This window comes from Syngnathus scovelli, chromosome 4, assembly GCF_024217435.2.
Source record: "Syngnathus scovelli strain Florida chromosome 4, RoL_Ssco_1.2, whole genome shotgun sequence".
Taxonomy (NCBI): domain Eukaryota; kingdom Metazoa; phylum Chordata; class Actinopteri; order Syngnathiformes; family Syngnathidae; genus Syngnathus; species Syngnathus scovelli.
In genome coordinates, this window is record NC_090850.1 from 8,757,847 (window position 1) to 8,785,370 (window position 27,524).

The 27,524-nt window shown below is 40.8% G+C and overlaps 1 protein-coding gene and 1 long non-coding RNA gene across 2 annotated transcripts; one reads left to right on the forward strand and one right to left on the reverse strand.

Moving 5' to 3' along the window:
- The first annotated feature begins 2,072 nt into the window (after positions 1–2,072).
- On the forward strand, positions 2,073–26,769 carry lgr4 (leucine-rich repeat containing G protein-coupled receptor 4). Its single transcript, XM_049718910.2, has 18 exons — positions 2,073–2,923; positions 11,609–11,680; positions 15,300–15,371; positions 16,544–16,615; positions 17,561–17,776; positions 19,074–19,145; positions 20,163–20,231; positions 21,088–21,159; positions 21,284–21,355; positions 21,541–21,609; positions 21,677–21,748; positions 21,859–21,924; positions 22,042–22,113; positions 22,220–22,291; positions 22,740–22,865; positions 23,075–23,172; positions 23,339–23,392; positions 23,535–26,769. The coding sequence occupies exons 1-18, from the start codon at positions 2,739–2,741 to the stop codon at positions 24,941–24,943; spliced, it is 2,940 nt and encodes a 979-aa protein (XP_049574867.1). The 5' UTR covers positions 2,073–2,738; the 3' UTR covers positions 24,944–26,769.
- LOC125967664 (uncharacterized) lies at positions 13,285–14,159 on the reverse strand. Its single transcript, XR_007480862.2, has 2 exons — positions 13,890–14,159; positions 13,285–13,822 (listed from the first exon to the last, which is right to left on the reverse strand). It is a non-coding gene; the product is annotated as an uncharacterized lncRNA (long non-coding RNA).
- Positions 26,770–27,524: the final 755 nt, after the last annotated feature.

Consider the following 27,524-nt stretch of genomic DNA (forward strand, 5'->3'; position numbering starts at 1 on the left):
ATTTCCTTCATGTCCATAATTCTGTTTACTTGACTCTTTGGGATAAATCTGAATTTCATGTTCTCAAAATGTTCTCTCGTTGTTTCTGGACGGATGAAGTTAGATTAAGAACGTGCTACTTCCAACCAACTGAAAGCAGTGAGAATTGAGAGCCCTCAGCACTTCCAAGATTCTATTCTTAAAGCATTATGAGATCCAGTGCTGCCTCAAGGCCCTTCAAGACTGATCCCTCAATTCAACTTCCATGCTTGTCACAGATTATTCTTTCCGGTTAATGTGCGGAAAGAAATTATGATATAAGCAGGCAACTTTTGGAAAAGTAGTGCTATTGGCTCAGAGAGAAGTATAAGCCATTTATTTTCCGGACAGATTACATAGCTAGACCTGCCAAGAAGCTTGTAAGGTTATTTGTCAATGTTTTTCTCACATTTCAACGTCATACGGAGCAGACTTGAGAACCTCAAGTCAGTTACACCTTCTCCCTGCTTCTCAAAAAAAGACAAATATTTGACTGATTCAGCATGCCTTGGTATTTGTTTTGGGCAATCTTTTGGTATGTTCAAAAGAATGTTAACATAGCTATTTTAGATAAATCAGTTGACGCCACAGAGTGGTGTAAATTGACAAATACTATGTATTAATATTTTAATATGTTCTTCTTTTGTACAGGTTTGTACATATTGAGGCTGTTCCTTTTCAAATTTGACCCATGTCAACTAAAATGGATCTTTTTGAGTCACTAGCGTGTTAGATCCAAGGAAAATTTGGATTGTGCCGCGGATCTGCAAATTGTGTAACTGTATATGCCATAAGTGTTTGTGCGGGGTTTTTTGGACAATGATAACAAATTTCAAGAGAGAGCTTGAAGCTGTCTCTGTTTCCAACACATTTGCACAGGCTCCTGTAGAAACACGCAACTGTTAGTTGAAGATTCATGGGGGGGGCTGATACAGTTGAAGTAGAAGACACACGGTCACCATTACATGCAAGGAAAGAAAATCAAAATGCATGCCTTCCTTCTTTATCAATGCATGATTCATTTGATTAAACTTGACTTGAGTGGCTACGCACATACTTTGTGATACAAATAGACATCATTTCATTTACATTTCCCCGTCAGTCAGGCATTTTTATGTCACTCACCACAAAAGTAAAGCAGTCGCGTTTTTTGCACGCATGCGTTTACATAGCCTTCATAAACCCGAATACTGCCAATATTCAGATTTTAAAAGGCTCATTGACTGCATGTGGACATAGTTAATATTTAGGTTAGAAAAGGGGTAACCCTGAGGTTTTACTTGGATTTTGAAAAACCACTCTCAAAACTCCTGGGCTATAAACAAAACAATTTGGGTTGGTCAAATTGATCCAACTTCCCAGGTCAGACCAATTTTTAACCCAGCAGTTTTAGACCCTTATAACCGATAAAAACCCGAACCCTTAACTCACTGATGTCAAACTCAAGGCCTGGGGGCCAGATACGGCCCGCCACATCATTTTATGTGGCCCGCAAAGACAAACTGTGCATCAAATTCGTGTCATTTCTAGAATTGCAAATTGTCTTCACTTTTAATATCTCTTTTTTAAAATATTTGACCAGTTTTTACTCATCTGATTTGAAAACAAGTTATTTGTCAGTTCGTTTTGTAGCTTTTACTGTATATAATATGAGGTGCTCATACATTTATTTGGGTTGACAGTCATAGTGGCCCTCTGAAAGAAGCTATGACTACAACGCAGCCCGCGAAAAAAATGAGTTTGACACCCCTGCCTTAACTTATTGACGTCAAAAAATTCAGATCAATCACCAAAATTAATATGGACATATATATGCACTTATTCCCACTTCAGCCTCTGAAACTGTTAAAAGAACAGCCCAAATATTTAGTATTTGTGACTTATTTTCAAGACTGTCCACCTGATGTGGCATATGTTGTGTGTGTTTTCTAATAATGTACTTGCACGGGCATTGAAGGAGCGTGCAAGCATTGCTCATGCAAGAACACAGGGCAGCTTTCAGTGGCACAAGCAGACAGGCAGGCAGGCAGGCAGGCAGGCAGGCAGGCAGGCAGGCAGGCAGGCAGGCAGGCAGGCAGGCAGGCAGGCAGGCAGGCAGGCAGGCAGGCAGGCGGACAGACAGACAGTCAGGCAGGCCCCAGTGCTCCAGGTTGTCCGGCAGGGTGCCTGCAGAGCTTCACGCGTGCTGTTGATATCAGGATTCAGGAGCGTGAGGAAGCTGATCGACGGCGAGCGGTGCAAAGCAAAGCAAACCAAAGCAGGGCGGCAAATGATTGTTTGCACCGCTCAACGAAAGCTTCCAGAATCACTTGAGCGAGGCTTTTACCATTTGGCACCAACAAGCTGCCGCTCGCTTTGTGGTTATTTAATGGGGCGGTAAGGTAGGCTCGACCGCGGCTGTCGCCAGCACTACAACTTTATCTTCACCGACTAATGCGACGCACAGGCAGTGTGTAATTGTCTTTCGGCAAGGCATATCGCACGTCTTCGAGGACCATGTTGTTTTTTTGACTGTACCTATCCATTGAACGTGCGTTTTTGTTTTTTTTTGTTTTTTTTACGACCAAGTGCGCGGACGCTTAACTTCGATCAGGCTTCCTCTCCCTATGCTGAACTACCACATGAGGGGTCGACGTCGATAAGGCTACAAAGCCCCCCCTCTCTAATATTATTATTACTAATATTTTTGCATCAAAGTCACCTGAACCTACGTGGGGGAAATGCCTTTGGGTTTGCTCTGGATTTGTTTGTGGTGCTTTCTGCGTCCCGGAGCCACCGGCCAAGGACAGTCGACTCCGGCCGTTTGCTCCCCCTCATGCAGCTGCGATGAAGATGGAGGTGCTGACTGCTCCGGGAGAGGACTGATCACCGTCCCGTCCGGCCTCAGTGCCTTCACCTACTACCTGTAAGCTTTCTCCCAAATCCACACATGCATTCATGCCGCAAATGCGTACGGTTGACACCGCGGTCAACAACCGTGGGCAACATTTCAGATAAAGTGGACAGACACCAGTGGTGTTTTTGTGGTTGCGTATTGATTTCTTTCATGGTTCACTGTGTCAAGTTGGTGAACTGGCAACTTTATATTGCATAACTACAGACTAATTTTACATTAATTGTGCTTCGGGATGGTTTGTAAGGAATATGACCATTTAAAATTGATTTTCCAAATTAATGATGCTAATAGTGTTAGTTATTTAACATATTAATGACATCTAAAATACTAGAAATGCACTGTGACACACTGAGCGATGCTGCTAATATTTTGATGACTTTATTAGCTGTCAGATGTTAACATTGGTGAAACAGGTCCCACAGTTAGATGCAGTCCAGTCCATGCTGTAGTAACGGTATTAATAACCATTTGGTTATTGAGAAGCTTTCTCGTTGCTTTATTCTTCCTCTCAAGTAATGAATTATTTTTTTATTATGGCATTTGCAGTAATAATTGGAACTATTTGGTTCAATGTAATTGTTTGATGATCTAATTCAGCAAAAGCAGTGTTCAGCAATGCCTTGTTTCAATGTGTTATATGTGCATTTAATTACTAAAATTCAAGTTTGTTTATATAAACAAGTAACAAATCAAACAACTGGCAGGTCTGTTTTACTTAACACCGAAGCTACTGTTGATGATTGCTCCAGGAAGGAAGTATTCTAGTTTATTTCACAACGTCTTGGTGTTATTCATTAACTTGTTTAACTACTTTGGTAGGTGCATCAGGAACACTTGATGGCATTGCTGCATTAGAAACGTAACTAGTAAATCCTAGAATGCTGGCACATTAATTTGATGCAATCGTTTGTATTTATGTTTCAATAATAATACAAATATCATAATAATAATTACAGTACTTAAGCACTTAATGAATACAGTAAGAAAAGCAACTTTCGTTCCTCTTAAGCGCAATTAACACTAATTGAAGTCGCCATTGTTAGGAATGTTTTCGGAAAAGTAAACAGAGGAAGTCGTATACTAATCCATCAAGACATGATGTCACACAAGGCGTACCTTTAGAGTTTAAGTTCTTCTCGACAGTTTTTGCTTTTTGAAAACGCTCCTATTCAGTCTTGCATTGCAATCTTAACCAGAAGTAGAGTTTTCACATAATATCACAGTGTTTGCAAGCACTCAGCTGTTTGTTTTGTTTTGCTGATGTTGTTTGCATGATTATATGAACTTCTTATGTGCATACTCATAGCTATTTCACACCACTTTGGTAGATTTAACACTAAGCTACTTAAATATGCAGTAGAAACTCTTAGTCCACTGTGAAAGGCTGTTTGTCTCTTCTTGCTGTCTTTCTTCATTTGTTCTCCCAGTGTCTTGAACTTTAGTTGTCCTCTACCACTCCCTCTGCCTTTTGTAAGTGAAGTGCTGGGGTTTTTGGATCGTGATGGATTAGTGAGATGTATTGCAGCTGCAAGATCTCATTCTCTCTGGGTTAATGCCTCCATCAATTATTTGCTCATACGTGATGTCTCTGTTGTGTATTTTTTTTTGTCATCTCTGATTTTGCTGATATAATTTTCTTGTCTTTGGGCCTATTGACACTTGAAGCTTTTTGTCTTTGTTAAAGTTTTGCCTTCGCTCGCATTGTCAGCATTTGACAGATTCAAGCAATTCAATTCAGGGAGATACCCAATGTGTCAAATGATCTGCTCAACAATATGCATAAAGAGTGCATACATATAAGATTGTGTCTGCACCGGTTTTGTGGCTGTGGTTACACCATCATTCAAAGTTAAGCTGTTGTCCACCATGAGCCCATATAACACCAACTGGCAGTTTTTATATCTCGGTGGTGTAAGTGGTCATGTCATGAAAAGCGGTGATTATGTGTTATTAAAAGTCTGCATTCAGCGCTCACAGTTTGAATTTCTTCTCTATCCAAGAGATTGGCAGTTTATTTAGCTGATTTCACAATGTGTAACTTTTAGAATTCAACTCTGTAAATGATTAACTTGTATTGCAGCTTGATGTGAGCACGAATGGAATCTGTCATATGGAGTAGGATCATAAATAGTTAGCTTTAACGATTTGGATTATTTTTTTCAATAAATCTCCACACCAGCACAATGGCTCAGTAAATAAGAATGGTTTTGGTTGTTTCCCTTGAGTAGCCCTGTAACTCATCCCTGAAAGATTCTCAGCACATAGACCAATGCAAATGTGGTTTCATTCCTTCCATTTGCCAGATATGCTCCACCAAAAGTTTTAATAATTCTGAATATCATCATGTTTTGCTTAATATAGAGTCAAACAATGAAACATTTGGGCACTCTGCAGGAAGAGTCCGACAACAAATACTTCTGTTGTTGCATAAAAATGTTATAATTACAGCACAGTTACAGTATAATGCCAGTGTGTTACTTTTTCAATTAATATCCAGTTTTTTAATGTTGATGGATACCAGTAAATTTGAATGAAAAAAGAAACTGCACTTGCCACGTTCTTTTGAAATTATATTTATTTTGGTTCTTTTTTTACTGAACCCATATTTATGTCGTTATACTCATCGAGATATTTGGCAAAGCAAAAATATTGATATGTATTTTCTTTTGCATATCGCACGGCTCTATTTCCAGCCGAAAATAAGTATAAGTGTGATTATCAATGCAATCTGATGGTGACATTGTTTATCTTGACTACCGTAATTTCCGGACTATAAGTCGCGCTTTTTTTCATAGTTTGGGTGGGGGGGCGACTTATACTCAGGAGCGACTTATATATGTTTTTTTTTCACAAATTTTTACTTGATCATTACATCACTTACTTACAAGTATAGTTGACCACTTCCCATGTTATTTTTAGTATAGTTGATCACTTCACATGCTTTTATATCTTTATCTTGAACATATTCAAAACATAAAAAATAGAGAAAACATCAAATAAAGCAATTAACACTTTAAAGCACCATATCCAAGTCCACTGTCTGCTGCATGTACACTTGCTCTATTTTTGCTCCTCTTATGTTTATTATTATTATTTATTATTATTTGGCCCGTTCTCAGCTCTTTGTTTGTGTTTGTCACGTTAGCATACCTATTATTTAGCCTGCTGTTGCTATTTAATGAATTGGAGTGACACCGATGGTTTTATAAACATGTTATTCATGTAATAGTTGTGCTTAATCACTCTATATGTTACGTCAGGCCCGTTCTCAGCTCTTTGTTTGTATTTGTCACATTAGCATACCTATCGTTTAGCCTGTTGTTGCTATTGTTTAGCCTGTTGTTGCTATTTCATGACTGTTTTTGGTGTGGGATTTTGTCGAATAAATTGCCCCCCAAAATGCGACTTATACTCCGGAGCGACTTATATATGGCATTTTCACTTTTTGGGGCATTTTATGGCTGGTGCGACTTATACTCCGGAGCGACTTATAGTCCGGAAAATACGGTAATCATTGTTGCCGTTTTGACATAGCCTCTTACACTGTTGACCGTCTGTAAATTAGAGACGCCCATCTAAGTCAGCTATTTTGCTATCTTGTAGTTAGTTGTCTGTTAAAATGGCCAATGCAGGATGGGACTTCAAGCTGACCTAAAAATTTGCTGGCTTCCATCATATCAGGTGTAGCAGGCTTCACATGACCCATGTGAAGTCAAACATTAACCACTCACTGTCCCATCCACTTGAGGTGAAAACAAATTTTAAATGTCAGACAGACGTCACCACTCATCTAATTATGTTCGTGCAGTGATTGCCAACCACATCCGCATCACATTAGTTGTGGCAAGAGATTGTCAGATGTGCCGTGGGAAATGATCCAATTTTCCTTGACGGGTACAATGATTAAATACTGCAGACCTGTCTAAGAAAGTAGGTGTAATGTATGTTTGTTTTCTGACATGTTTGGCTGCTGGTATGTATGGATGTCCTGATCTCTTTTTTTTATTTTTTTGCGTCAGTCGATGTCTTTGGTTTTAAGTTTTGGGGTTAGGGGTTAAAGGGTGTTTCCCAAGCACCCACAATGAAGTCTTAACGTACAAAGAGAGCAATACTGTAAAGATTTGATAAATGTATGGTGTTTCCATTTTGTGTCTAGTCTTGTATATTCCAAAATAATCCCCCCCAGTTTATTTTAATGCCGAGCGCCAAGTTGGGAACGAATGTGACGTCACGTCCCTTTCTCCCGCTACTTGCTATTGAGTTCATACGCCAGATCACTTGCCTATGGATGGAGATTTGTCTTTTCTCATGCTTTTCTGATTGTGAGGTGAACCCAAAAAGCCACCATAGAAGAGGAGGAAAACATACAATATGGCTCCGCCTAGGGCGTTTCGACAAACAAGTTTGGTGAGCTACTATAGGTTGCTTTAATACAACCGGTGCAACCAAAGATGCATTTAGATACAGTTTTTCTTGATAAACAATCATAGTATATTTTCTTCTGAGCACCACAGATACACATTAATAGAGTAATTGAATAATGATGGAGCCACGTGAACTGCAATATCGCCTCTTTTGGACGCATGTGACATGGACCGCATTGCACCACCCTGTGCGTCTGTGTTTGACACCCCCACCACGCCACCCCGCGCAGTAGTGACGGGATATGAGGGCGTTTTAAAAATATTTTGAAGATAATAATGATTAGAATTCATTCAATGAACTCTACAATGAGTCAGAGAAATTGTCCCACTTATGTTATATTTATGAATGAAATCCAATGACGTCTTTGTACATACTACATCTGCAGAGCGCTAAATCTGCTTCTAATTCAAATAAATCAAACTGTTGTTAGACCACTCCTCCTTTTCCCCAGTCTTAAATTGAGTCTACTTTTTGTTATCTACAGCAGATGTTTTTGTTGTGTGCATGTGTGTTTGTGTGAAATTTTGAAATTTTCAATGTTCACTTTGCGGCACGGAGTGCGCAGACATTTTTATAATAAGCTCCGGTATTTTGTGCACTGGTAATGTTGAAATTTTAAATATCGCCACAGAAAGGTCTAAAGCACAACGTATATGTACAGTACATAGCTCACATGGCTGTATGCCAACTCTTACTGACGCGGAAGTAAATTTCTTTTGTGTGCTGTCTCGCTGCATATGTGTGACACCTCGCTCCCTCTCTCACACTCCTCGCTCACTCCTCAAGATGATTGTCATTGACTGGGTTGATTTAGCCATCAACGTCAAATTTGAAAGGAACAATGTGGGTGCTTTGACTGACCTTTATCCATGTAACATGGTAAGGTCACGTGACGGATATCATCCTTGTTTTCATTTTCGATACGATAACGATGTATTGTACTGCCGTACAATGAGCCATGTTAATAAACCTTTAGTTTCCCAGAGTAGTAATTAATATGAACCAAGGATGTACCCAAATTTTACAATACATATAGCGTGTGCTAAAAACTTACAACTTAGCTAAACTCTCTTTAATTCTAAAAACAAAGTTTATTAGGAATAGTGGTACTTGAAGTGAAGATTTTTGAGAGCACACATGCTGAATACTTGAATGAGAGCTGCAGTCAATCTGTCAATCGGTCTGACTGTTGTGGCCCGGCTTTGAGGGCAGCCTGCTTCGGTCAGCCGCTGGAGGACTTGTTCGGCAAAGAATGGTTACGATGAGCTGTGCCTTTTAATATTAATTTGAATTTAGTACTAATCGATGAGTTCAATGGACACTCTTTCATCCCAGACGAGAGCTTCATACATTGCTGTGTGTTCTGGCAGGCGCCTTAGGTGACGGAGGAATCGTAGCTGACCTAAACTATGGCTAAGATAATCGATAGCTGCTCAAACCTCCACTGATGAGCCTCTCTCTCTCTTCACCGCCATATTCAGAATCACACAAAACAGGTGATCTGGAACTATAACCAACTGTGTTCGGGAATGTTGCGTTTGATTAATCACGGAAACCTGGCGACAAGCTCAAATTCAAACCCGATGCTTCAGTGCAATGAGACACAAAGGCTTGAGCGCAGCGAAAAGTTTCACCACCAGATTATTATGTCGAATATGAGTAGACAGCTCAAGACAACTTCATTGCACGCTCATAGTAAGAATAAGTGGTTTAGACCAGTGGTCCCCGGGCCGCGGATCATTTGGCACTGGGCCGCACGAGAAAGAATCAGTAACGTGCATTATTACCGTTTTATTTATCCAAGTGTGGATGATCTTTTCTTTTGAATAATGGACAGGATTCTCTCCCCCACCTTGGTGACGTGAACATAACATTACTCATGTTACTATGTTGTTGGCGCGATGTTATGAGGATGCTGCTAGTAAAGTTGCATGGGATTCACGTTTATTATTATTATATTTTACTGTGGCGTTGGCATACAAAATTCCCCCATGGAAGTAAGGGTTGAAGGGTGTGTTGGGAACATGGTGTTCACGTGGTAACGCACTTCCGTTGTTGTTCTTCCTATTCCTCGTTTTACGAGTAGTATGTTCAGTAAAGTCTTTTGCGACACACCTGCTGCGCCTGCTTTCCTTCGGCACCACAGTATCATTGTTTTTATGCCGGTCGTATCATTTTATTTTTGTTGTATTTATCCGCCTCACCATAAAAGCTGTGTGAAAGTGAAAATATTGTCTGACGATATTCCGGTCTTTGGTGTTAAAAAGGTTGGGGCTCGTTGGGTTAGACAATGGATAGGTAGCAAATACGTACCGTTACACTGACTGCACTGTGCTCTACTGTAATAATAATGTAATAATATTACTACTTGCCTTAATGCTAAGTAAGTGAGTGATTTATTCTTTGACCCAATCATTTTAACACTCTGCGACTGGCTGGCTACCAGTTCAGGGTGCAGTCTGAGTTTCGTCCGATGTGAGCTCCCTTTGGCTCCAGCAACTCCAATGACCCTGAACAGGATAAGAGGTGTTGAAAAAGCAATATTAACACGAGCGGGAGTGATAACAAAATGCAACCACCTTTACTCATAGGTACTTTTGTATCAAAGCTTTTGGGATTGTTGATCACCTCACTGTCTGAAGTGGCAGGAGTTCAGAAAGGAGTCAAAAATACTTTTTCATTGACCACTGTTTTGTCATTCTCTAACCCCGCTACCCTCATAGGAAGCGGAATACAAATGTTTCTCAAATTAGGTCTGCTAATTGTTTCAGCTTTTTACCTTCCTCTTGACATGAAGAAACAGCACATGGGATTGATATTTAGCAATACCAGATTGTATAATCATTTAGGCTTGTCATCATTAATCACAGCTGCATTTTGAGTGTCCTCTTCAATCTATCTTAGCAGGGGCAGAACAAGGACCTTGATGAGTAAAGCAGCCATAAAATGGGGGAGGGAGGAAGCAGGATAGTCATGCAGCTCTCTCATACGCTGCTTTGTTTGTGTGTGATTACAACAATCTTTAAGATTAAGTCGCTGAACATTCTACAATTTGCTTAGGAATGTGTCTGGACGATTACAAGTGGTGGCAGATCCACAGTACCGATTGCACTGCCTGAGTGGGGAAAAGCAATAACAATCAGGCTGTTGTCTATAAAGTAACTGGATCACTCGGTAAATGTGGACACTGGACAGGACATAGGGAGCCTGAGCGTTCTGGCATGGATACGCCATGTAATGCTGCCGTGAGTGTTGCTGGAAATGCAGAGGAAGGGCAATATGATCCTTGTTGTATTTGAGGGGCCCGCACAGGTCCTAAAGAGATCTGGCAATGAAATTCAAGATGACCAATTTTAGAGTTAGAATTTAGGTGAGGTGCAGGCTGCTGCTTTATTTCTAAATTTTTGATTTTTGTTTTTTTTCGTGCTGCATAATTCATGTTATGTTTGGTGACTTCTCATTAAAATAATCATTTTTGCTCTCTCAGTAGTCTGCACCTTTCAATGTGAAATATGGCACTTTGTTGTTCTGTCTTTTGCATTGAGTGCATGCAATGCGCATGACCTGATATTAGCGTTTGTGGGGAAGCAAATCAAGGCCTGAGTGCATATTTGTCATGCTGCCACATGCTTATCTTGAAGGTGGATTGAAAAGTGTAGCTGCCTGGGGCTGAAGTATAGTTAATTTTTTTTTCAACAGCTTTTAAGCTTTTGATGATTTCCCTCATCAAAAATGAAAACTAGAATACTCAAATAGTCAAGAGTTTTTTTTTTGTGATGGCAGAAAGCATCGACTCTACTGCGTTCTAAATGATTACCTATATACTGTTTGTGTTCATCGTCTTAAGTTTATGTTTATGCTTCGGTTTTGCCTGAAGTCGACCACACATTTCCCACGAGTGCTAGTGCGCAGTTGTGAAATCCTGAGCTTTCGCTTGCCTGCAGTTAGACTGAAATACATTTCTCTTTTCCGTGGCTGTATGAAGGATGAATTTGCGAAAAGATGACGAATCTAATTGTGTGTAAAAAAATATAATAATGCTGTTGAAAATAAACCGTTAATTTTGGTTTTGTACGATTTATAGAGTCAAGGAGAATTCAGCTGGTACAAGCTTCATTTGCGACATCGCCTCCCTGGCTAGTGACCTTAAACTCACCTTTTTTTAACATGTACTTTTAACACTGATGAGCCATGTCATTTTGTGTCAACAGTCGTCACAAATATGAGATAAAATTGCAAACTGATATTGTTTTCATTTTTTCTCCACAGAGATCTGAGCATGAATAACATCACTGAGCTTCCAGCAAATGTTTTCAAGAACTTTCCTTATCTGGAAGAGCTGTGAGTGCATGCATTCTTTTCTTTCATTAGTGCTATATTGACACAGTACAATGTTGACATGAGGGTTGGGCCTTATGGTATGGACCTGGTTTTTGAGTTAACACTGCAACATGGTGCAGCAGGCCCATAATGAGTTCCTTGCCATGGTTAAAAATGAATAAATGAATGAGCGAATGGCAATAAATAAATAAATAAATACATGCAAGTTCAAAATATACATGTGACATCACAGTGCAAAACACAATTAAAAAGATTAGGTGAGGGCTTGAATCCATAATAGTCATGTTCTCCTTTGTGTATTCTTGGGCGTTTTTAAGTGTCAAACATCTAATCTCTGTTTGTTAAATGCTTCTTGTTCTGGCTCATTGCTGGAGGAAGTTGGCGATAATATCAGTCTACCTGATATCAGGTATCATGTTGCCCAGAGGATGCTAAATGACTCGTACGTAAATGAACTCATGTGATTCCAACTCCGCTTGGACTTTCCGTGTATGCTTCTTTTTAACTTTTGGATCTTTCAGTATTTAGAGTCCTCACCCTCTGTTTTCATCCACCACTTCAATCTGCTTTTTCAAAAGTCAATTTACTTTTCATCATGCTGTCTAGAGGAATGCACGGTTAGTAGGCTTGAAACAATTCCTTGCCCTGTTACGCTTTTATTTTGAAGTTGTTCCCTAGCAGCGCCCAACCCTTTTTTTGCCTGTGTCACCAGCATGGTTTGTGGTTGTTATGTTGACTGACATATATATCCATCCATCCATCTTCTACCGCTTATCCGGGGCCGGGTAACGAGGTCAGCAGCTTTAGGAGGGCTAGACTTCCCTCTCCCCAGCCACTTTGTCCAGCTCATCCCTGGTGATCCCAAGACACTCTCAGGCCAGCCGAGAAACATAGTCTCTCCAGCTCGTCCTGGGTCGTCCCTATGCCCGAGCAACCTCACCTGGCTCTTCTCAACGTGGAGGAGCAGCGGCTCAACTCAGAGTCCCTCACGGATGACCGAGCTTCTCACCTAAGGGGAGAGCCCGGGCACCCTGTGCAGGGAACTCATTTTAGCCGCTTTTATTCAGTCATGACCCATCGCTCGTAACCACACTTGAGGGTAGAAGCGTAGATCGAACGATAAATCTCTTCACCACGACGAACCTGTACAGAGTCTGCATCGCAGCAAACCGCACCGATCCGCCTGTCGATCTCACGCTCCATCCTGCCCTTGCTCGTGAACAAGACCCCAAGATACTTGAACCCCTCCACTTGAGGTAGGACCTCAACTCTGACCCGGAGAGGGCATTCCACCCTTTTCCGACCAAGGACCATGGTCTCAGATTTGGTGGTGCTGAGTGCTTCACACTTAGCTGCGAACCGCTCTACTCAGAGCCCAACCCTTGCTGGAAACAAATCTGACTTACTGCCAAAAATGTGGACCAAACTCTAGCATCGATGATACATTTATACAATTTGTATAATTGGGTAATTTTCTATAGGTTAACAGAAAAGGTTAGAGCAGCTCAATCCCATTATTAGGCTTTCTTAATTTACGGTAAAGTTCTCCGAAACCACATACCTGGTTTTGGCCTGATTTCTAGAATAAACACAAACAATACAAATTATATTTTGCACTTGATGTAATTTGCAGTTTCATTCATTAAAGGTTCTGCATTCTGCAAGATTTGGAGTTTCTAATCGCTACTGCCACCTGCGGCCTAGAAGTGAAATTGCACACTCCTTTGCATGCATCACCTTCATTTTTTTACCCCTCTTCGCTTGGAGAAACTGTGGGTTTTTGGGGGCAAGCTAGATGGCAGTCTGTTCTCACCAGATGTAGAATCCATTACAGCAAAATAAGACCGTCTGGTCACGACGCGGTAAGGCAACAAGCTAATATGAGAGCACACATGACGTCACTTCTGCAAAAACAGTGCAGAAAACTCAAACCGAATTCCAGTTTGAACATTTTTCCAGAGGTTTGCAAGAATACCCATCGTGAACAGCAAAAGTGTTAATCTGCTTGTACCGTCCTCACGAAGACGCATGTTAGCTTTGTCCAAGCTAGACAGCGAACTAACTCTTAACTGATGATGCAAGACGCCCTTCGGTCGTTTTGTAGCTTTATTTGGATATCTTGCCACCAATAACAGAGTGAAACTAGAAAAGACAAAACAAGTGTTAGTTCCATTTACATGAAAACAAGAAAATATAGCACGGAGCATACAAAGCGTTGCCTCTGTTGGTGTTTCTCTTGAGTTTTTCTCGGTGGGCATGTTATAATGTGGTCTCTAGCTTCTCCTTCCTCAACTACGCAACTCCCTCCCCTCGCGCACATCAAATGAGGCACAGACACTTCCTGGTTTACATCGCTTCTACCAAAATAAAGCATAATTTACAAAATAAGAGTGTGAACAGTGAACAAATTATGTACGACTTGCCTGAAAGGCAGAACACTGCTATTTATAGGATGTGTGAGTCAGAAATGGTCAAATGAAAAGGCTGGTGTAAAGATATTTTGGGCCAAGATTTTATGGTGTGCAGGTTTAAGTATGTTATCAATTATTTCACCTCATCAATTCTGCTTTGCCGTAAACCTTGAAAAAAAAGCGTAGTTCTTGAAACTAAGGCTGAGTGAGCACTGATACCAGGTATCATCGTCAGTTGCAGTTCCAATTATTCCACAGGCCTAGAGCGCCCTCATGCGGTTTAAAATGAAAATAACATGTGAAGTGATAAACGACTAGTAAGTAAGTAATGTGTTAATGATCAAGTAATAATGTGTTAATACTTTCACATTTAAGTCGCTCCTGATTACAAGTCACCCCCCCGGCCAAACTATGAAGAAAAACTGCGATTTATAGTCCGGAAAATATGCTAGTACCATTATATAACACTCGGCAATGTCTAGGAAAAGATCTTATTCTGACAATTCTCTCCTCTGGGACCTGAAAGGCATGTGGTTGTCTAACTTAACACACTCGTCCTTGGTTCTCCGGCTCACACACCCAGCAGCTCTTGTTTCAGGGTTTTAGTCTGGTCAGACTCATATTGCAGGGTGATAAATCTGTCGCTAATCTCTCAGGCCCGATGGTATACTTGGACTGGATGTCCCAGTCAACCTTGTCCATGCACACACACTTTCTGAACAACTTCTCTTGGCAACAGGAAAGGGAGGTGTCCCAACACACTTTTATGGGTACACAGCGGATTATAACAAAATATGATAAAATAAATAATCCCTTCCAGAGAAATAAATGGCTATGTTCACCTACGAGCCCGCTCTCATAGGCGATAAGCACTTGTTTCCGTTTCAAAAACAATTGAAATAGTCTTGGTGGGAGGACCAGAAAGCAATTTGGGGAGGGGATATGTGCAAGTAGTTCTAATCTTGTTTGGGTGACAGACAAAGTGACAACAGGCCATGACAGATGTGTCTTTGACACCCCTGGCCCCATTTCAGTGTGAGAGCTTGAGCCTCATTTGAGGTGCTAACATAGAGAACTTTTCAGTCTAGGCCTCACTGTTTTTTTTTTTTTTTTTTCTCAAACAGACACTCCATGTGGCTACATTTGAACTGTTTTAAATGTTATTTCATATTAATAATGAAATGTTATACTTATTTTTGTCTTGTTAGGAGACTTGCAGGGAATGACTTATCCTTTATCCACCCCGAAGCCCTGTCTGGACTACATCAGCTCAAAGTCCTGTAAGCATGCACTCTCCTTGCCACCACCACTGTCAACACTCTCATGTAGATACAAACACACACTGTGACAGTGTGAAGTTTTCCACCCACGGGGTGGGGGGAAAGCAAATATTAAATAAGTTGTGTTGCAACTTTGTGGCTCTGTTGGTTAGTTTTGTATATACCCAAACATACTAATTCAGTCTTACTTGAAACGGACAAAATGTTCTTTTCTATCCCTGGCACACCAACTGTTTTTGTTAACAAATCTTGTGTAAACAGTGTAGTTTACTTTCAAAAGCTTACACTTTGAAAGGTATCCAATATTATATGCACGTTTGCACAAAGTCCTCTGGGTATGCTAATGAGCTCTTTGCTCAAGACCCTAAAGTAATGAACCTGCGGTGCTCAAAGTACAGGGCAATATATAATACATAAAAACAAATGATCACAACTACATGGTAGTGCAGTGCGATATGGACAAAATGATTAATTTTGTATTCCGTTAATATATGTTCCAATATACTATGATATTTAAAATAGAATAGGAAACAACAGGCTGAACGCAACGGTATTATAACGTTACATAAACACATGAACAAGGAACTGAGAACGTGCCTTACGTAAAATATTAAGAGTTATTCAAATAGCTATAGCATAAATAACATGTTAACAAGTTCATTGAACCAGCCGTGTCACTCCAAATCATCAAATCCAACGAAGTCTTCTGTGTCACTTATAAACAATTTCGGAAGTAGAAGATACGAAGCTTCCGCTACTACGTTGCTTACGTCAGACTCATCGTCAGTTGTAGTTCCACAGGCCTAGAGCGCCCTCTTGCGGAAGTGTGAAAATAACATGTGAAATGATATCATGTGTTAATAATGTCGTACATAAGTTGCTCCTGAGTATAAGTCGCACCCCTAGCCAAACTATGGAAAAAAACCTGCCACTTATAGCCCAGAAAATACTGTAATATGAACCTTTTTTTTTTTAGACATCTTGCGTCTATTTCTGTCTGCTAGTTTTTGAGCAATTTTGTAAAATATATTGAATTAAGTTATTATACTTGTCTACAAATTGAAGAGCTCCTACACAGCTTACCAACGCAGTTAAATTGTTAAATTTTTGTATTGTATCTGATGAACCAACTGGTTTAATTGTAAAACCACAGTGATCCTTTTTGTCTTTAGGATGCTCCAGAATAATCAACTTAAGACAGTGCCTAGCGCTGCCTTGAAGAGTCTTCATTTCCTCCAGTCTCTGTGAGTTACTACAATCTCTTTACTTGCATGCACACACAGACAGTAGGGACAGTAGGGATAAGTTGAGTGTATTAATTAAAGTAAATGTTCTAATAGACGTTAGTTAGTTAGTTAGTTAGTTAGTTAGTTAGTTAGTTAGTTGGTTGGTTGGTTGGTTGGTTGGTTAGTTAGTTAGTTAGTTAGTTAGTTAGTTAGTTAGTTAGTTAGTTAGTTAGTTAGTTAGTTAGTTAGTTAGTTAGTTAGTTAGTTAGTTAGTTAGTTAGTTAGTTAGTTAGTTAGTTAGTTAGTTAGTTAGTTAGTTAGTTATCCCGTCTTCCTTTCGTCTCTTCACTGTCTCTTGCTGAAGTTATATGCGCTTGTGGAGCCAGGACTCACTTTGTATGAAGCCCCAGAGAGCTAAATGTCAATCAACACTGTTTTTCCTTCCAGCTCAGACACTTGAGGAATTTTGAGGGAGGGCGAGACACACAGTGAGCGGGAGGATAATGGCAGAAAATTATTCGAACACGTACATATTCTGGACAGATTTGCAAATGGCAAAATCCAAATTTGCCCAAAATTACTGGGCTTCTCTGAGAAATCAGAATCTAAGCACAATACAACCACTAAAATGAACTTCTGTTCACGAATGGAAGTAAATATTTCAAATTTCACATCCAAATAAAAAAACTAAATCATTTTTTTAGCAACTGGCATAAACCTTACATTTGGGTGGTCTAATAAACATGTGAAGTACTATACCAATATAAGATTCCGGGAATTTTTCTCATGTATATTTATAATGGTTGTGTTTACTGAAAAACTGAATGGATGTTTCTTGTTTCTGCTTAGGCCATATATATATATATATATATATAGTTTAAGCTTCTGTTGGTCAAAATCAGCCCCTCAATTATTTTGTTGTAATCCTGTCTTAATTGTTTTCCCCCCCCCCGTCTCCTTTAGCCGACTGGATGCAAACCATATAACTACGGTTCCAGATGACAGTTTTAAGGATCTTCAGCAACTGCGGCATCTATGGTTGGACGACAACAACCTTACAGAGGTCCCAGTTGGTTCTCTTCGGCACCAGGCAAACCTACAAGCGCTAACATTGGCCCTCAACCGCATCTCGTACATACCAGACAACGCCTTTGCAAACCTCACCAGTCTAGTTGTCCTGTAAGTTTTATCATGTAATCATGTAATTGTCATGTTAAATTTAGGTACAAACAAAACACATTTCAGGTTTTGACCTTTATGGCATTTTACCTTCCCTGGGTTAAAGTATCACAATATTCTTTACACTCATCCCCTACGCTGTTTGAAGCTGCACAGTCTTTCCTTGGACAGCCAAAATATCATGAACTATTTACTGTCAAATCTCACAAAAAGAAAACTGACAAAAATAATCAGCACTTTACACAACAGTCTAATTTATTAAAAAATTCCAATGAAGGAATTCACAGTTAAATTCGTTTTAACCTGATGTAAATAGTAAGTTCTATATTAGAATCATCACAACTCTAAAGAGGACAAGCAGTATACAAACCGTATTATTGTAACGTGACACAGAACACTTAAGGAATCTTTTTTTTTTTTTTTTTAATTGTCCAAAGCAGACTAAAGGAACTTTCCAGTCCTTATATGATAACAGAGATAGAACTGGATCAACCTGCTTGTTGTCTTTGTGAAACATTAGGGACACAGAGTGACTAAGAACATTTTCTGCTTTACTTAAATAACCCGCGACAGGTAAAGGATGCAAGGCCGTGTTATGATGAAAAACAATATGACAACAAAGTTTGTATTGTAGTACTTTATTTTCATAACTTTGAGTTGAAAACCAAACCCTATTCAAATGTAGTGATGCTCTTATAATGATGATTTTAAAAATGTATGCCTACTTATTAGAAACTCTCAGTCACACTCGATCATTGGTGTCAAACTCGAGGCCCGGGGGCCAGATACGGCCCGCCACATCATTTTATGTGGCCTGCGAAGACAAATTTTGCATCGACTTTGTGTCATTACTAAAATTAGAAATTGTCTTCACTCTTTAAAAATAGAAATACTGCTAGCAATTTTTATTACCATTCATCTTTTTAAACAATTTGAACAGTTTTGACTAGTCTCTGATTTCAGAACTGGTTATTCATCAGTTTGCCGTGTAGCCTATACTGTAAATAGTATTAGGCGTTGACAGTCATAATGATCCTTCGAGGGAAATTATGACTACAATGTGGCCCGCGACAAAAACGAGTTTGACACCCCTGCACTAGAGAAACATTCAGGTTGACGACCCTGTATTATATAAACTGAACAATAAACGACAGTGGGTGCAAAACCACAAAGGGAAGTCAAATAAACCACAAAGGGAAATCAAATAAACCTGGCTGGAAAAGCACATTAGTCCTATGTATTGCACGTCAAGGTTCTTTTGGGAGAGTCAACCTTTGTTGTTGTTTGTTTATTTCAGTCATCTTCACAACAACAGAATTACAGAGATTGGCAACAATTGCTTCACTGGTCTTGTGAACCTGGAAACACTGTAAGTTATGAGTTAATGGGCATGTGAGTGAATGGGTGGCGTGTATATGTATGTGTATGCATGTGTTAACAACACCTCCCACTCCCACCCTTGCTCTGGTCCTCCAGACATCATTGTCTCCACTTCCTCCTGTAATTGCTGAGGATAAATAGAGCAAAGTACACGATTCTTATCAAAACTACCCTCCCACTGTTTGCTGCTTCCTGCCACACAGCCATAAAAATCCTTTAATGGGCAGAGTCCTTTACTGATTAACAAAGGAGTCACAGTGATTCTTTTGTGTGTCTACTGGGGTTAACTACTACATTTTCCTACATATCAATGCATCACCAAATTCTCTCTTGGGTTCAAATCAGCCTATATTAAATCTAATACATTTGCTTTATTGTGTGATTTGCTGATAGTGGTCAGAAATGTATTTTACATGAGATTTGCCATCACAAAACTTACTAATAAATCACTGTACTGTACTGTTATACTGTTAGCAGTTCTGTATAAGGAGGACACATTTGGGTGCTTTGGCAAATTGCAAATGTTTCAATCATCTTTTACCAACGGTTCAAGGAATGGTGGCTTGTGAACAAGTTGTATTTCTATATACAGTAATCCCTCGTTTATCGCGGATAATTGATTCCAAAAACCACCCGCGATAAGTGAAATCCGCGAAGTACGGTCACCAAAAAGAAGTACTGGGCAGGCTAACGAGTTAGCGGAAAGATGCTAATTCGCAATCGTGCTAACACGCGAAAACAGACTTCTAAAGGAATGTAAACGAACATTTGGAGCAATACTACATCGTCCTAAAGGTTAGACACGTTTCCTCAATTTAGAAGTTGTTTTTTTTTTTTTTACTTGTTTTTTTAATTTGAAAAAAAATTGTAGTGAAGCCGCGATAAACGAAACGCGAAGTAGCGAGGGATCGCTGTAATGTGTTTGGACTTATAGCTCAAGATTCTCTCAGTACAAAATGCTGGCGAACCGTGTGCTGACCGACATGGTTTTTTTTCCTCATTGAAGGGATCTCAACTTCAACAACCTGATTGTGTTTCCCGAAGCAATAGAAGACCTGCCCAAACTGAAAGAACTGTAAGTTTATCGCTTTTTTTTTTTTGGTACTATCGCTCAGATTTGTGGTCGTCTTGATAACCTTACAGGTATTGTCAGATGTACCTCCAAATTCTGCCAAGTCCAATGTTTCATTCACTATATAGATGCTACCTTACTTATGAAAACGGAGACATACTAAAACACGTTAGGTAGAATTTCAGAATTTTCCCGTTACAGCGTTTCTCCGCAATCCACGGCAGGTAGCCGTGAAATCATTTTTGTCAAATCTGCGCCGCACCGTTCCCACGGCGTCAGTGTGGTTACGTGGATCCACTTATGCTCTAGCAGTTCTTTTTAAAGTTCCTTGGTGGCTTTTCGTGATACAATTAGTGAATCTATCAGAGCTAATTACCAGTGTAGTACAAGTGATGATAGTGGCAGTGCTAAGAACTGGCATGCTATCTCAAACAAAGGAAACAAAGGTTGCCATAATTGGGAAATTCGATTTGGTTGAAACAATCCCACCTTCCCGCAACACAAAAGACACCTCGCTGATGCCGACTTTGTCTTGGGAGCGATGTGAAGAAAAAGTGTCTGTGGTTGTGGGCAGAGATCAAAGCCGGTAATAGTGGACACCACTTTTTGCTCCCTTCTCAACACGTCGTCCATCATGAATTAGTCAATGGCTACCTTTTTCTTTTTGTTTGTCATAAAGACAAAAACGGTGGGTTGAAACTTTGATTCACTATTACGTCGAATACCACAAGCTGTTTTAATGTCCTCCTCACTGAGGGCAACAATTTTTGACTTGCCTTGTCTTATTTACCTGACAGTGCCTTTATACATTTTATGCATTCTACATCTCTCAACACGTCCAATGGCCTTTTTCTTACAGAGGGTTCCATAGCAACGATATTGCTTCCATACCTGAAAGAGCTTTTCATAACAACCCCCTGCTGAGAACCATGTAAGATCAAACACACGCACCCCGGTCCACCCCTTAAAAGACAAATCACACTATTTAGTTTTTGCATACACTGTCCAAAGGACGAAACCATTCATGTGAAAGAAACGGTTGTCCGTCATTGCAGACATTTCTATGACAACCCGCTGTCCTTTGTCGGTGCTTCAGCTTTCCAGAATTTGTCTGATCTCCACTCACTGTAAGTCACATATCTTCCTGACAAAGCTCAGTCTAATGTTGTTAATGTGTGTAAAGGTTTTGTATGCGATATTGTGTATATGCAGCATGCAATTGATTGTTTAAGTCTGATTTTCCTCGCTGTCCCATGCTTTGGTCTCAATATTTCTTACTACATTGTATATTTTCTCATGGTGTGTTTCCCAGGGTGCTGCGTGGGGCAGGCATGATGCATGACTTCCCAATCCTCACGTGGACAAACAACATCGAGAGCCTGTGAGGGAACCTGAATGAATAATCACTGTGTGCGTCTCAGCGGCTGATGAGTTTTTTGTATTCCCAGGACACTGTCAGGGACCAAGATATCTTCTGTCCCCGCTGATCTGTGTGACGATCTCAAGCTGTTAAGGACACTGTAAGAAACGTTCCCTTTCGGCTCCTTGTGTGTTGACTTGTCTATGTCGTCACGCCTTCGTTTCGGATGTTCCCACTGAGCTAATTAGTCGTTTATGTTCTCCTCTTTAGAGATTTGTCCTACAATGAGATTAAGGAGTTACCATCCTTTCAGGGTTGTGTCCAACTGCAGGAGATGTGAGTTTTGATACGTATAAGATGGCTGGGGCTTGGAAATATCCTTAAAATGACAAATGTCTTCATATCTTGTTTGAACGCTGCAAGTCTGAATGACGTTTTGTTTTCAATCAACAGAAGCCTTCAGCACAACCAAATTGAGCAAATAGGAAGGGAACATTTTCAAGGACTTACTGTTCTTCGTTTACTGTAAGTCACTTCAGTCTTTCTCTTGCTCTTTCCCTCTCTACACAGTTGGATGCATGAATTGTTGTATACCTTCATAGTTTTGGTTCATTGTTCTGGTTTTCCACAGAGACCTGAGTAGAAATAAAATCCAATTCATCCACGCTGATGCTTTTCTCACCCTTGCTGCTCTCACTAACCTGTAAGTATGAATGATTACTTGACTAGGGACGAATATCAGCATGAGCGCATGAGCACTGGAAATTGAATATTGCGCTCCAGTTCATGTCCGTGACCTCACTTTTGCACATTAAGAATAGTTCAGACCATCCTCAATTCAAAGTCAGCCGCCATATCCATGTATCCGGTAAATTCTTTTGTTTTAGGACAATAAGGTGCCATTTTGTAGCCCTGTTGTAATTGGGAAACAAAAAATGACAAAAAGTTTACTTAGTGATGATAAAATGGCATATCTTCATACAGATGTGCTGTTCATCCATGAGGTCGGTGGGTCGAGAATGAAAAATCAGCACCTCATGTGCTTATTTGAGAATCATGCCAACATTTGTATGTGCTTCTCAGGTCATAACACCCAGACTGCAATTCTGTTTTAGCGAGAATAATATTAAATGTGCAATCAATCCCTGCAGAGATCTGAGTATGAACTATCTGACTATGCTTCCGACGACTGGACTGAGCACTCTCAGTCAACTGAAACTCTCAGGGAATCCACAGATGAAAAATGTGCTGACTGTGAACCAGTTACCCAAACTCAGGTGAGGAAATGCTGAAGAATAAATGTGTCACTCAACTTGTGTGCAAACAAGTCTTTACCAAGTTGTATTTACCACAGTAGCTTAAAAGTAAGGCAATTCGAAAAACGTGTTGTTGTTTTCATAAAGTTGGTGAGAAATGGTTGTTCAAAAGGTCAAATATTATTTGCAAAGCAAATATTTCCCTGACCAAAAACCGTGTATGCTTGTAGATCCATTTCCGTCCCTTATGCCTACCAATGTTGCGCATTTGTCGGATGTGACTCGGTGACACGTTCTTGTGAGGAAAGTGACGTCAAGCGATCAGCAGGTGAGAATGCTGCAGTCAGTCACACCCTTCCCCTTCAGAATGTGTCGTGTAAACTGAAGATTTGCAATGCTATCTCGATGTAATCCACTCCACTTTACTTAATGATGTTGCTTTGAGCTCTAAATATGGCAAGTCTCCTCCCTAACATTTGTTACTTATCTTTCAGGCGAAGAGGCGGTAGAACGAATTTCAATGCTTATGCATTGCTCTCCCTCACCAGGCAAGCCAGTTTCCCCCCCCCCCCCCCCCCCCCCCCGCCAAACACACACCCACCCACCCAAGCCCACCTACCTTTGCCCTCAGTGTACCAGTGTTTAACTTGGTGTTTTGATTGCCATTTTCTTTTCTCTTTCTGTGTTTAGGTGCCTTTAAGCCTTGTCAGCATCTTCTCGGCAACTGGATGATCCGCCTGACAGTCTGGTTCATCTGCCTGGTCTCGCTGTTTTTTAACAGTCTAGTACTGGTTGCCACCTTCTCTCCCACCCACTGCAACCTGGGACACTCCCACTGGTGGGCTCCATCCATCCCGCCAGCCAGACTGTTGATGGGGCTTCTCGCCTTGGCAAACCTGCTCACGAGCCTGTATGTGGGCGTGTTGACTGTGGTGGACGCTGCTACTTGGGGATCCTTCGCCGAGTTCGGCGTGTGGTGGGAAATGGGACCTGGCTGCCACTTTGCGGGCATTCTTGCAGTCTTCTCGTCAGAGTGGGCAGTTTTGTTGCTCTTACTGGCAGCAGTGGAGCGCAGCGTGGCCGTGCGGGATATTCTCAGCAAAGTGATGTCACCCAGGAGGAGCGGCCTCGGCCGAAGAGGATGCTGGAGACGAGAGCGACGCTTCGGCCTGGCCGCGGGGCTGTTAGCGCTGGTTGCTGCCGCTGCCGCTTGCCTTCCACTTGTGAGGTTCAGCCAGCAGTCCGCTTCTCCTCTCTGCCTGCCCTTCGCCGGGGCCGAGAGTCCGGCCCTGAGCGTCACGGTTATCCTGGTGCTGCTGAATGCACTGGCTTACCTGTTCACGGCAGCTGTATACACTCAGCTGTACTGCCATCTCGGAAGGGTGGAGCTGGTTGACCCGGAGCAGACGGGTGCCCTCCGCCATGTAGCTTGGCTCATCTTCACCAACTGCATTTTTTTTTGCCCCGTGGCTGCTTTTTCCTTCGCCCCCCTCCTAACGGGGTCCACCGCTGGAGGCCCCGAGATCGCCAAGTCCGTCACTCTCATTTTCTTCCCCCTGCCAGCTTGCCTCAACCCAGTTCTCTATGTTTTCTTTAGCCCAGCTTTCAGGGAGGACTGGCTGAGGTTACGCAGCTGTGGACAATTGAGCAGGGAGACAAAACAAACGGGAGGCGAAAATCACAGAGACGATGGAGGCGAAGACTCCGAGCTCACGGGTGGCGGCTCCTCCGCTCAATTAAACTTTGACTGTGGCGTTTACTCTCAACTTTGCGGGGAGATGGTTGTGTGTGAAGAGTGTGAGGCAACGCTGCATACCAAGACCTGCTCTTCCTGCTCATCCTCCACCGTCTGCAGACACTTGGTGAAGTCTCACAGCTGTCCCACCCTCTTGACAGGCGTAAGCACATGCCAGCGCGCTGAGGGATTCTGGGCAGAGAGCGGTACGCCGTCCGCTCAGTCCGAGTATGCGGACGAAGGGGACTCGTTTGTATCTGACAGCTCAGACCAAGTTCAGGCATGCGGCAGAGCCTGCTTCTGCCAGAGCAGAGGCCTCCCTCTAGTACACTACTCATACAGCATACCTAGAGTCAAAGACTAAGGCGCACCGTCTGCATTGTCTGCGCAAAGATCTATGTGACATTAGTTCACCAGGGGACAAAAACATTTGCCTTGGTCAAAGATCACAACAAGCACTTAGGTCTGTTTTTATTGTGTGAACAGACGCAAGCACTCATTTAAAGGGAACTCTGAATTTGGTGTATGTGGAAGAAAGAACTCTCAAAAGCTGGCCGATGGACATTGAGGAAGACATCTCGCCACCTGTGCCTGCTTCTTGTGTTTGACGAGGCTACTTTGTGCGCTCCTAAGCTTTTGAATTATTCTCAACCCTGTCAAATGTTAAAGCGCCTCTGCAGCCAATGATCATTTTATACTGCCATCTTATTTTATTTTATTTTTTACATACATAAGTGTAGCCAACAGGTTTGTGAATGTGTAAGTCTGGTGGTCTCCACCTCAAAGGTGAAATTGACGGAATTGTGTGATAATGGTTTGAGAGGTTGTCAGTCTCCTCTTAACACTTGCTTGTATTAAGTCACCAAGACTAAGAATGTGATCAAGTAGCAGATATCACTGTTTTGAGCAACAGCTCTCCCCTTGCCTGTTTTGAGTGCTGAACTTATTTATTGTTTGAGTGGCAGCAATGTTTGGATGGAGGTTGTGTCATTTGTTGGAACGATAACCTTGTTCAGTAACTAATAACCAGCTTTTTTTCAGGTTCTTGCAAATAGTGTATTTTTAAAATACATTACCGGTACATGTAAATAAGGTCTTGTTTGCTCATCGGACACTTCCAAATGCCGTGTCCGTACTGAAGACCCTGGGTCGTCATGCCATAGATTATAATCAAACGCCACTCATGCTGATGTTTTCAAGATAAGAACAGGTTGCTTTAATGCGGGATCTTTCGTTGCTTTGCTGACCAATGGGCACTTTTATTTTGAAACTAGTCGGCACTAACAAGACAGTTTTAGTGAAGTTAAATGTAATTGCGTTGCACGAAGTCTAAAATTAGCAGAGATAATATATTGTCAGATAAGGCTCTTCAAATCTACTCCAGTGTATCAGCAACATCATTATACTGTAGGACGTTATCTTTTTTTCCCAAAATCTGTCTTGTCTCTTACTGTACCGAACAACATTTCTCCAGTGTTCTGCATATTATTCTCATTGCCAAGCATCTTCAAATGTGACTGTGTGAGAGGGCAAAGTGGTTCCACCCTTGGAGCATGTATCGACAAGTGCTCAGGAATGTAGCCAATGGAACGTTGTCTTCACCATCAAGACAATCTTGTGTCCTTGAGTGGATGTTTTTAGTTTTTTGGGTACACGTCAGCATTGTCTAGAATGCCTTTGTTGTCTGTCGCACTTGCCAAAATGTCCTTTGATTGTCTCCTATCCCAACTGGTGATAATCTACAGGTGTTTTTGTAGTTAAGTTGATGTTTATTAAGAATCTAGGTGTTAATGTCTATTTTGTAGCTATCTATAAATTATTTGAACAAATCGAAGACTGGGATGCTACTCTAGGAAGCTACCTCCACGGTTGTAGTTAGCAGCAGTACTTTACAAACAACCCTCCTTCTTTTTTTCTTTTCTGTTCATTTTGTTGGCATCCCTGGCTTTATGTTGACCCTTTTGTGCGAGCATAATGTCAAGTACTATTTGTGGGAGGAATCTATACTGTATACTGTGATTTTTATTTTTTTAACCAAACTATACAGTAAGAATTAGTTTTATAGATAGATGTTCTGATGTTATTTTCTTGGTTCATTTCTTGTTCTTTTCATGAGATCTTCCCAGGCTGTATTGTTTAATCTGCTCATGTAGAAAAAAAAATGTGAATAAATCTGTGCAAACTAAACAAGTGTTTCATAATGGTTGTTGCACCTCAATCAAGGAGAAGTCACAAATGTCCCTTTCAAGTAGTTTTATAGCGCATGTTGAATATGTGATTCGTCTGGTTCGGTTCAGTGGAAGTCTGGAAGTAGACTTGCATTTGCAAGTTTCAAGTTATAATTTATTATTGCAAGTTATAATTTATTATTTTTATTATTATTCAAGTTGCAAGTTATAATTTATTATTTCAAAGGCCGATTGAAACCGTGGCCCTGCGATGGCAAAGTCAATTATTTACTGAAACAACTTAACCACTTCACCACTACTCGAGTATGTAAACTTGGCGTGAGGTACTTTTAGCAAGTTAGAGCCTGTGACATTGAAATTGAAGAGTTTCATAAAGACAATTTATTTTATGGCTATTCAAAACATGATACAGTATGTAGTTTGATGTTGTTAAGTCAATTGTATTGTCTATCGAAAAGCATGTGCATCGCCTGGGTATTATTCCATATACAACTTGGACAGAGTTAAGTGATGGTAAAAGCAGTATGAAACTTTGAACAGATGAAATAATAGCAACTACTGTAGACAAGTATCAGAATCCGTATGACCAATAGTTCCTCTTCAACACACGCATGGTTGTGGTGTTGGTTCTCGTATGCTGATGTTTTTTTTTTTTTTTAAGAACACTATAGGCTACTATTTTTAACCGATCAGGGCAAATAGCTCCAAAGTGCTTCACATAGCGGAATCCAAAGCTACAGTTAAATGCAACTTTTA

What these genes read in the sequence shown, in the direction of transcription:
- lgr4 (XM_049718910.2), top strand. Translation starts at nt 2,739, where the DNA reads ATGCCTTTGGGTTTGCTCTGGATTTGTTTGTGGTGCTTTCTGCGTCCC. An exon ending in TTTCCTTATCTGGAAGAGCT is followed by an intron (nt 11,681 to 15,299) that starts GTGAGTGCATGC and finishes TTGTCTTGTTAG; the next exon opens with GAGACTTGCAGGGAATGACT. An exon ending in CTACATCAGCTCAAAGTCCT is followed by an intron (nt 15,372 to 16,543) that starts GTAAGCATGCAC and finishes TTTTGTCTTTAG; the next exon opens with GATGCTCCAGAATAATCAAC.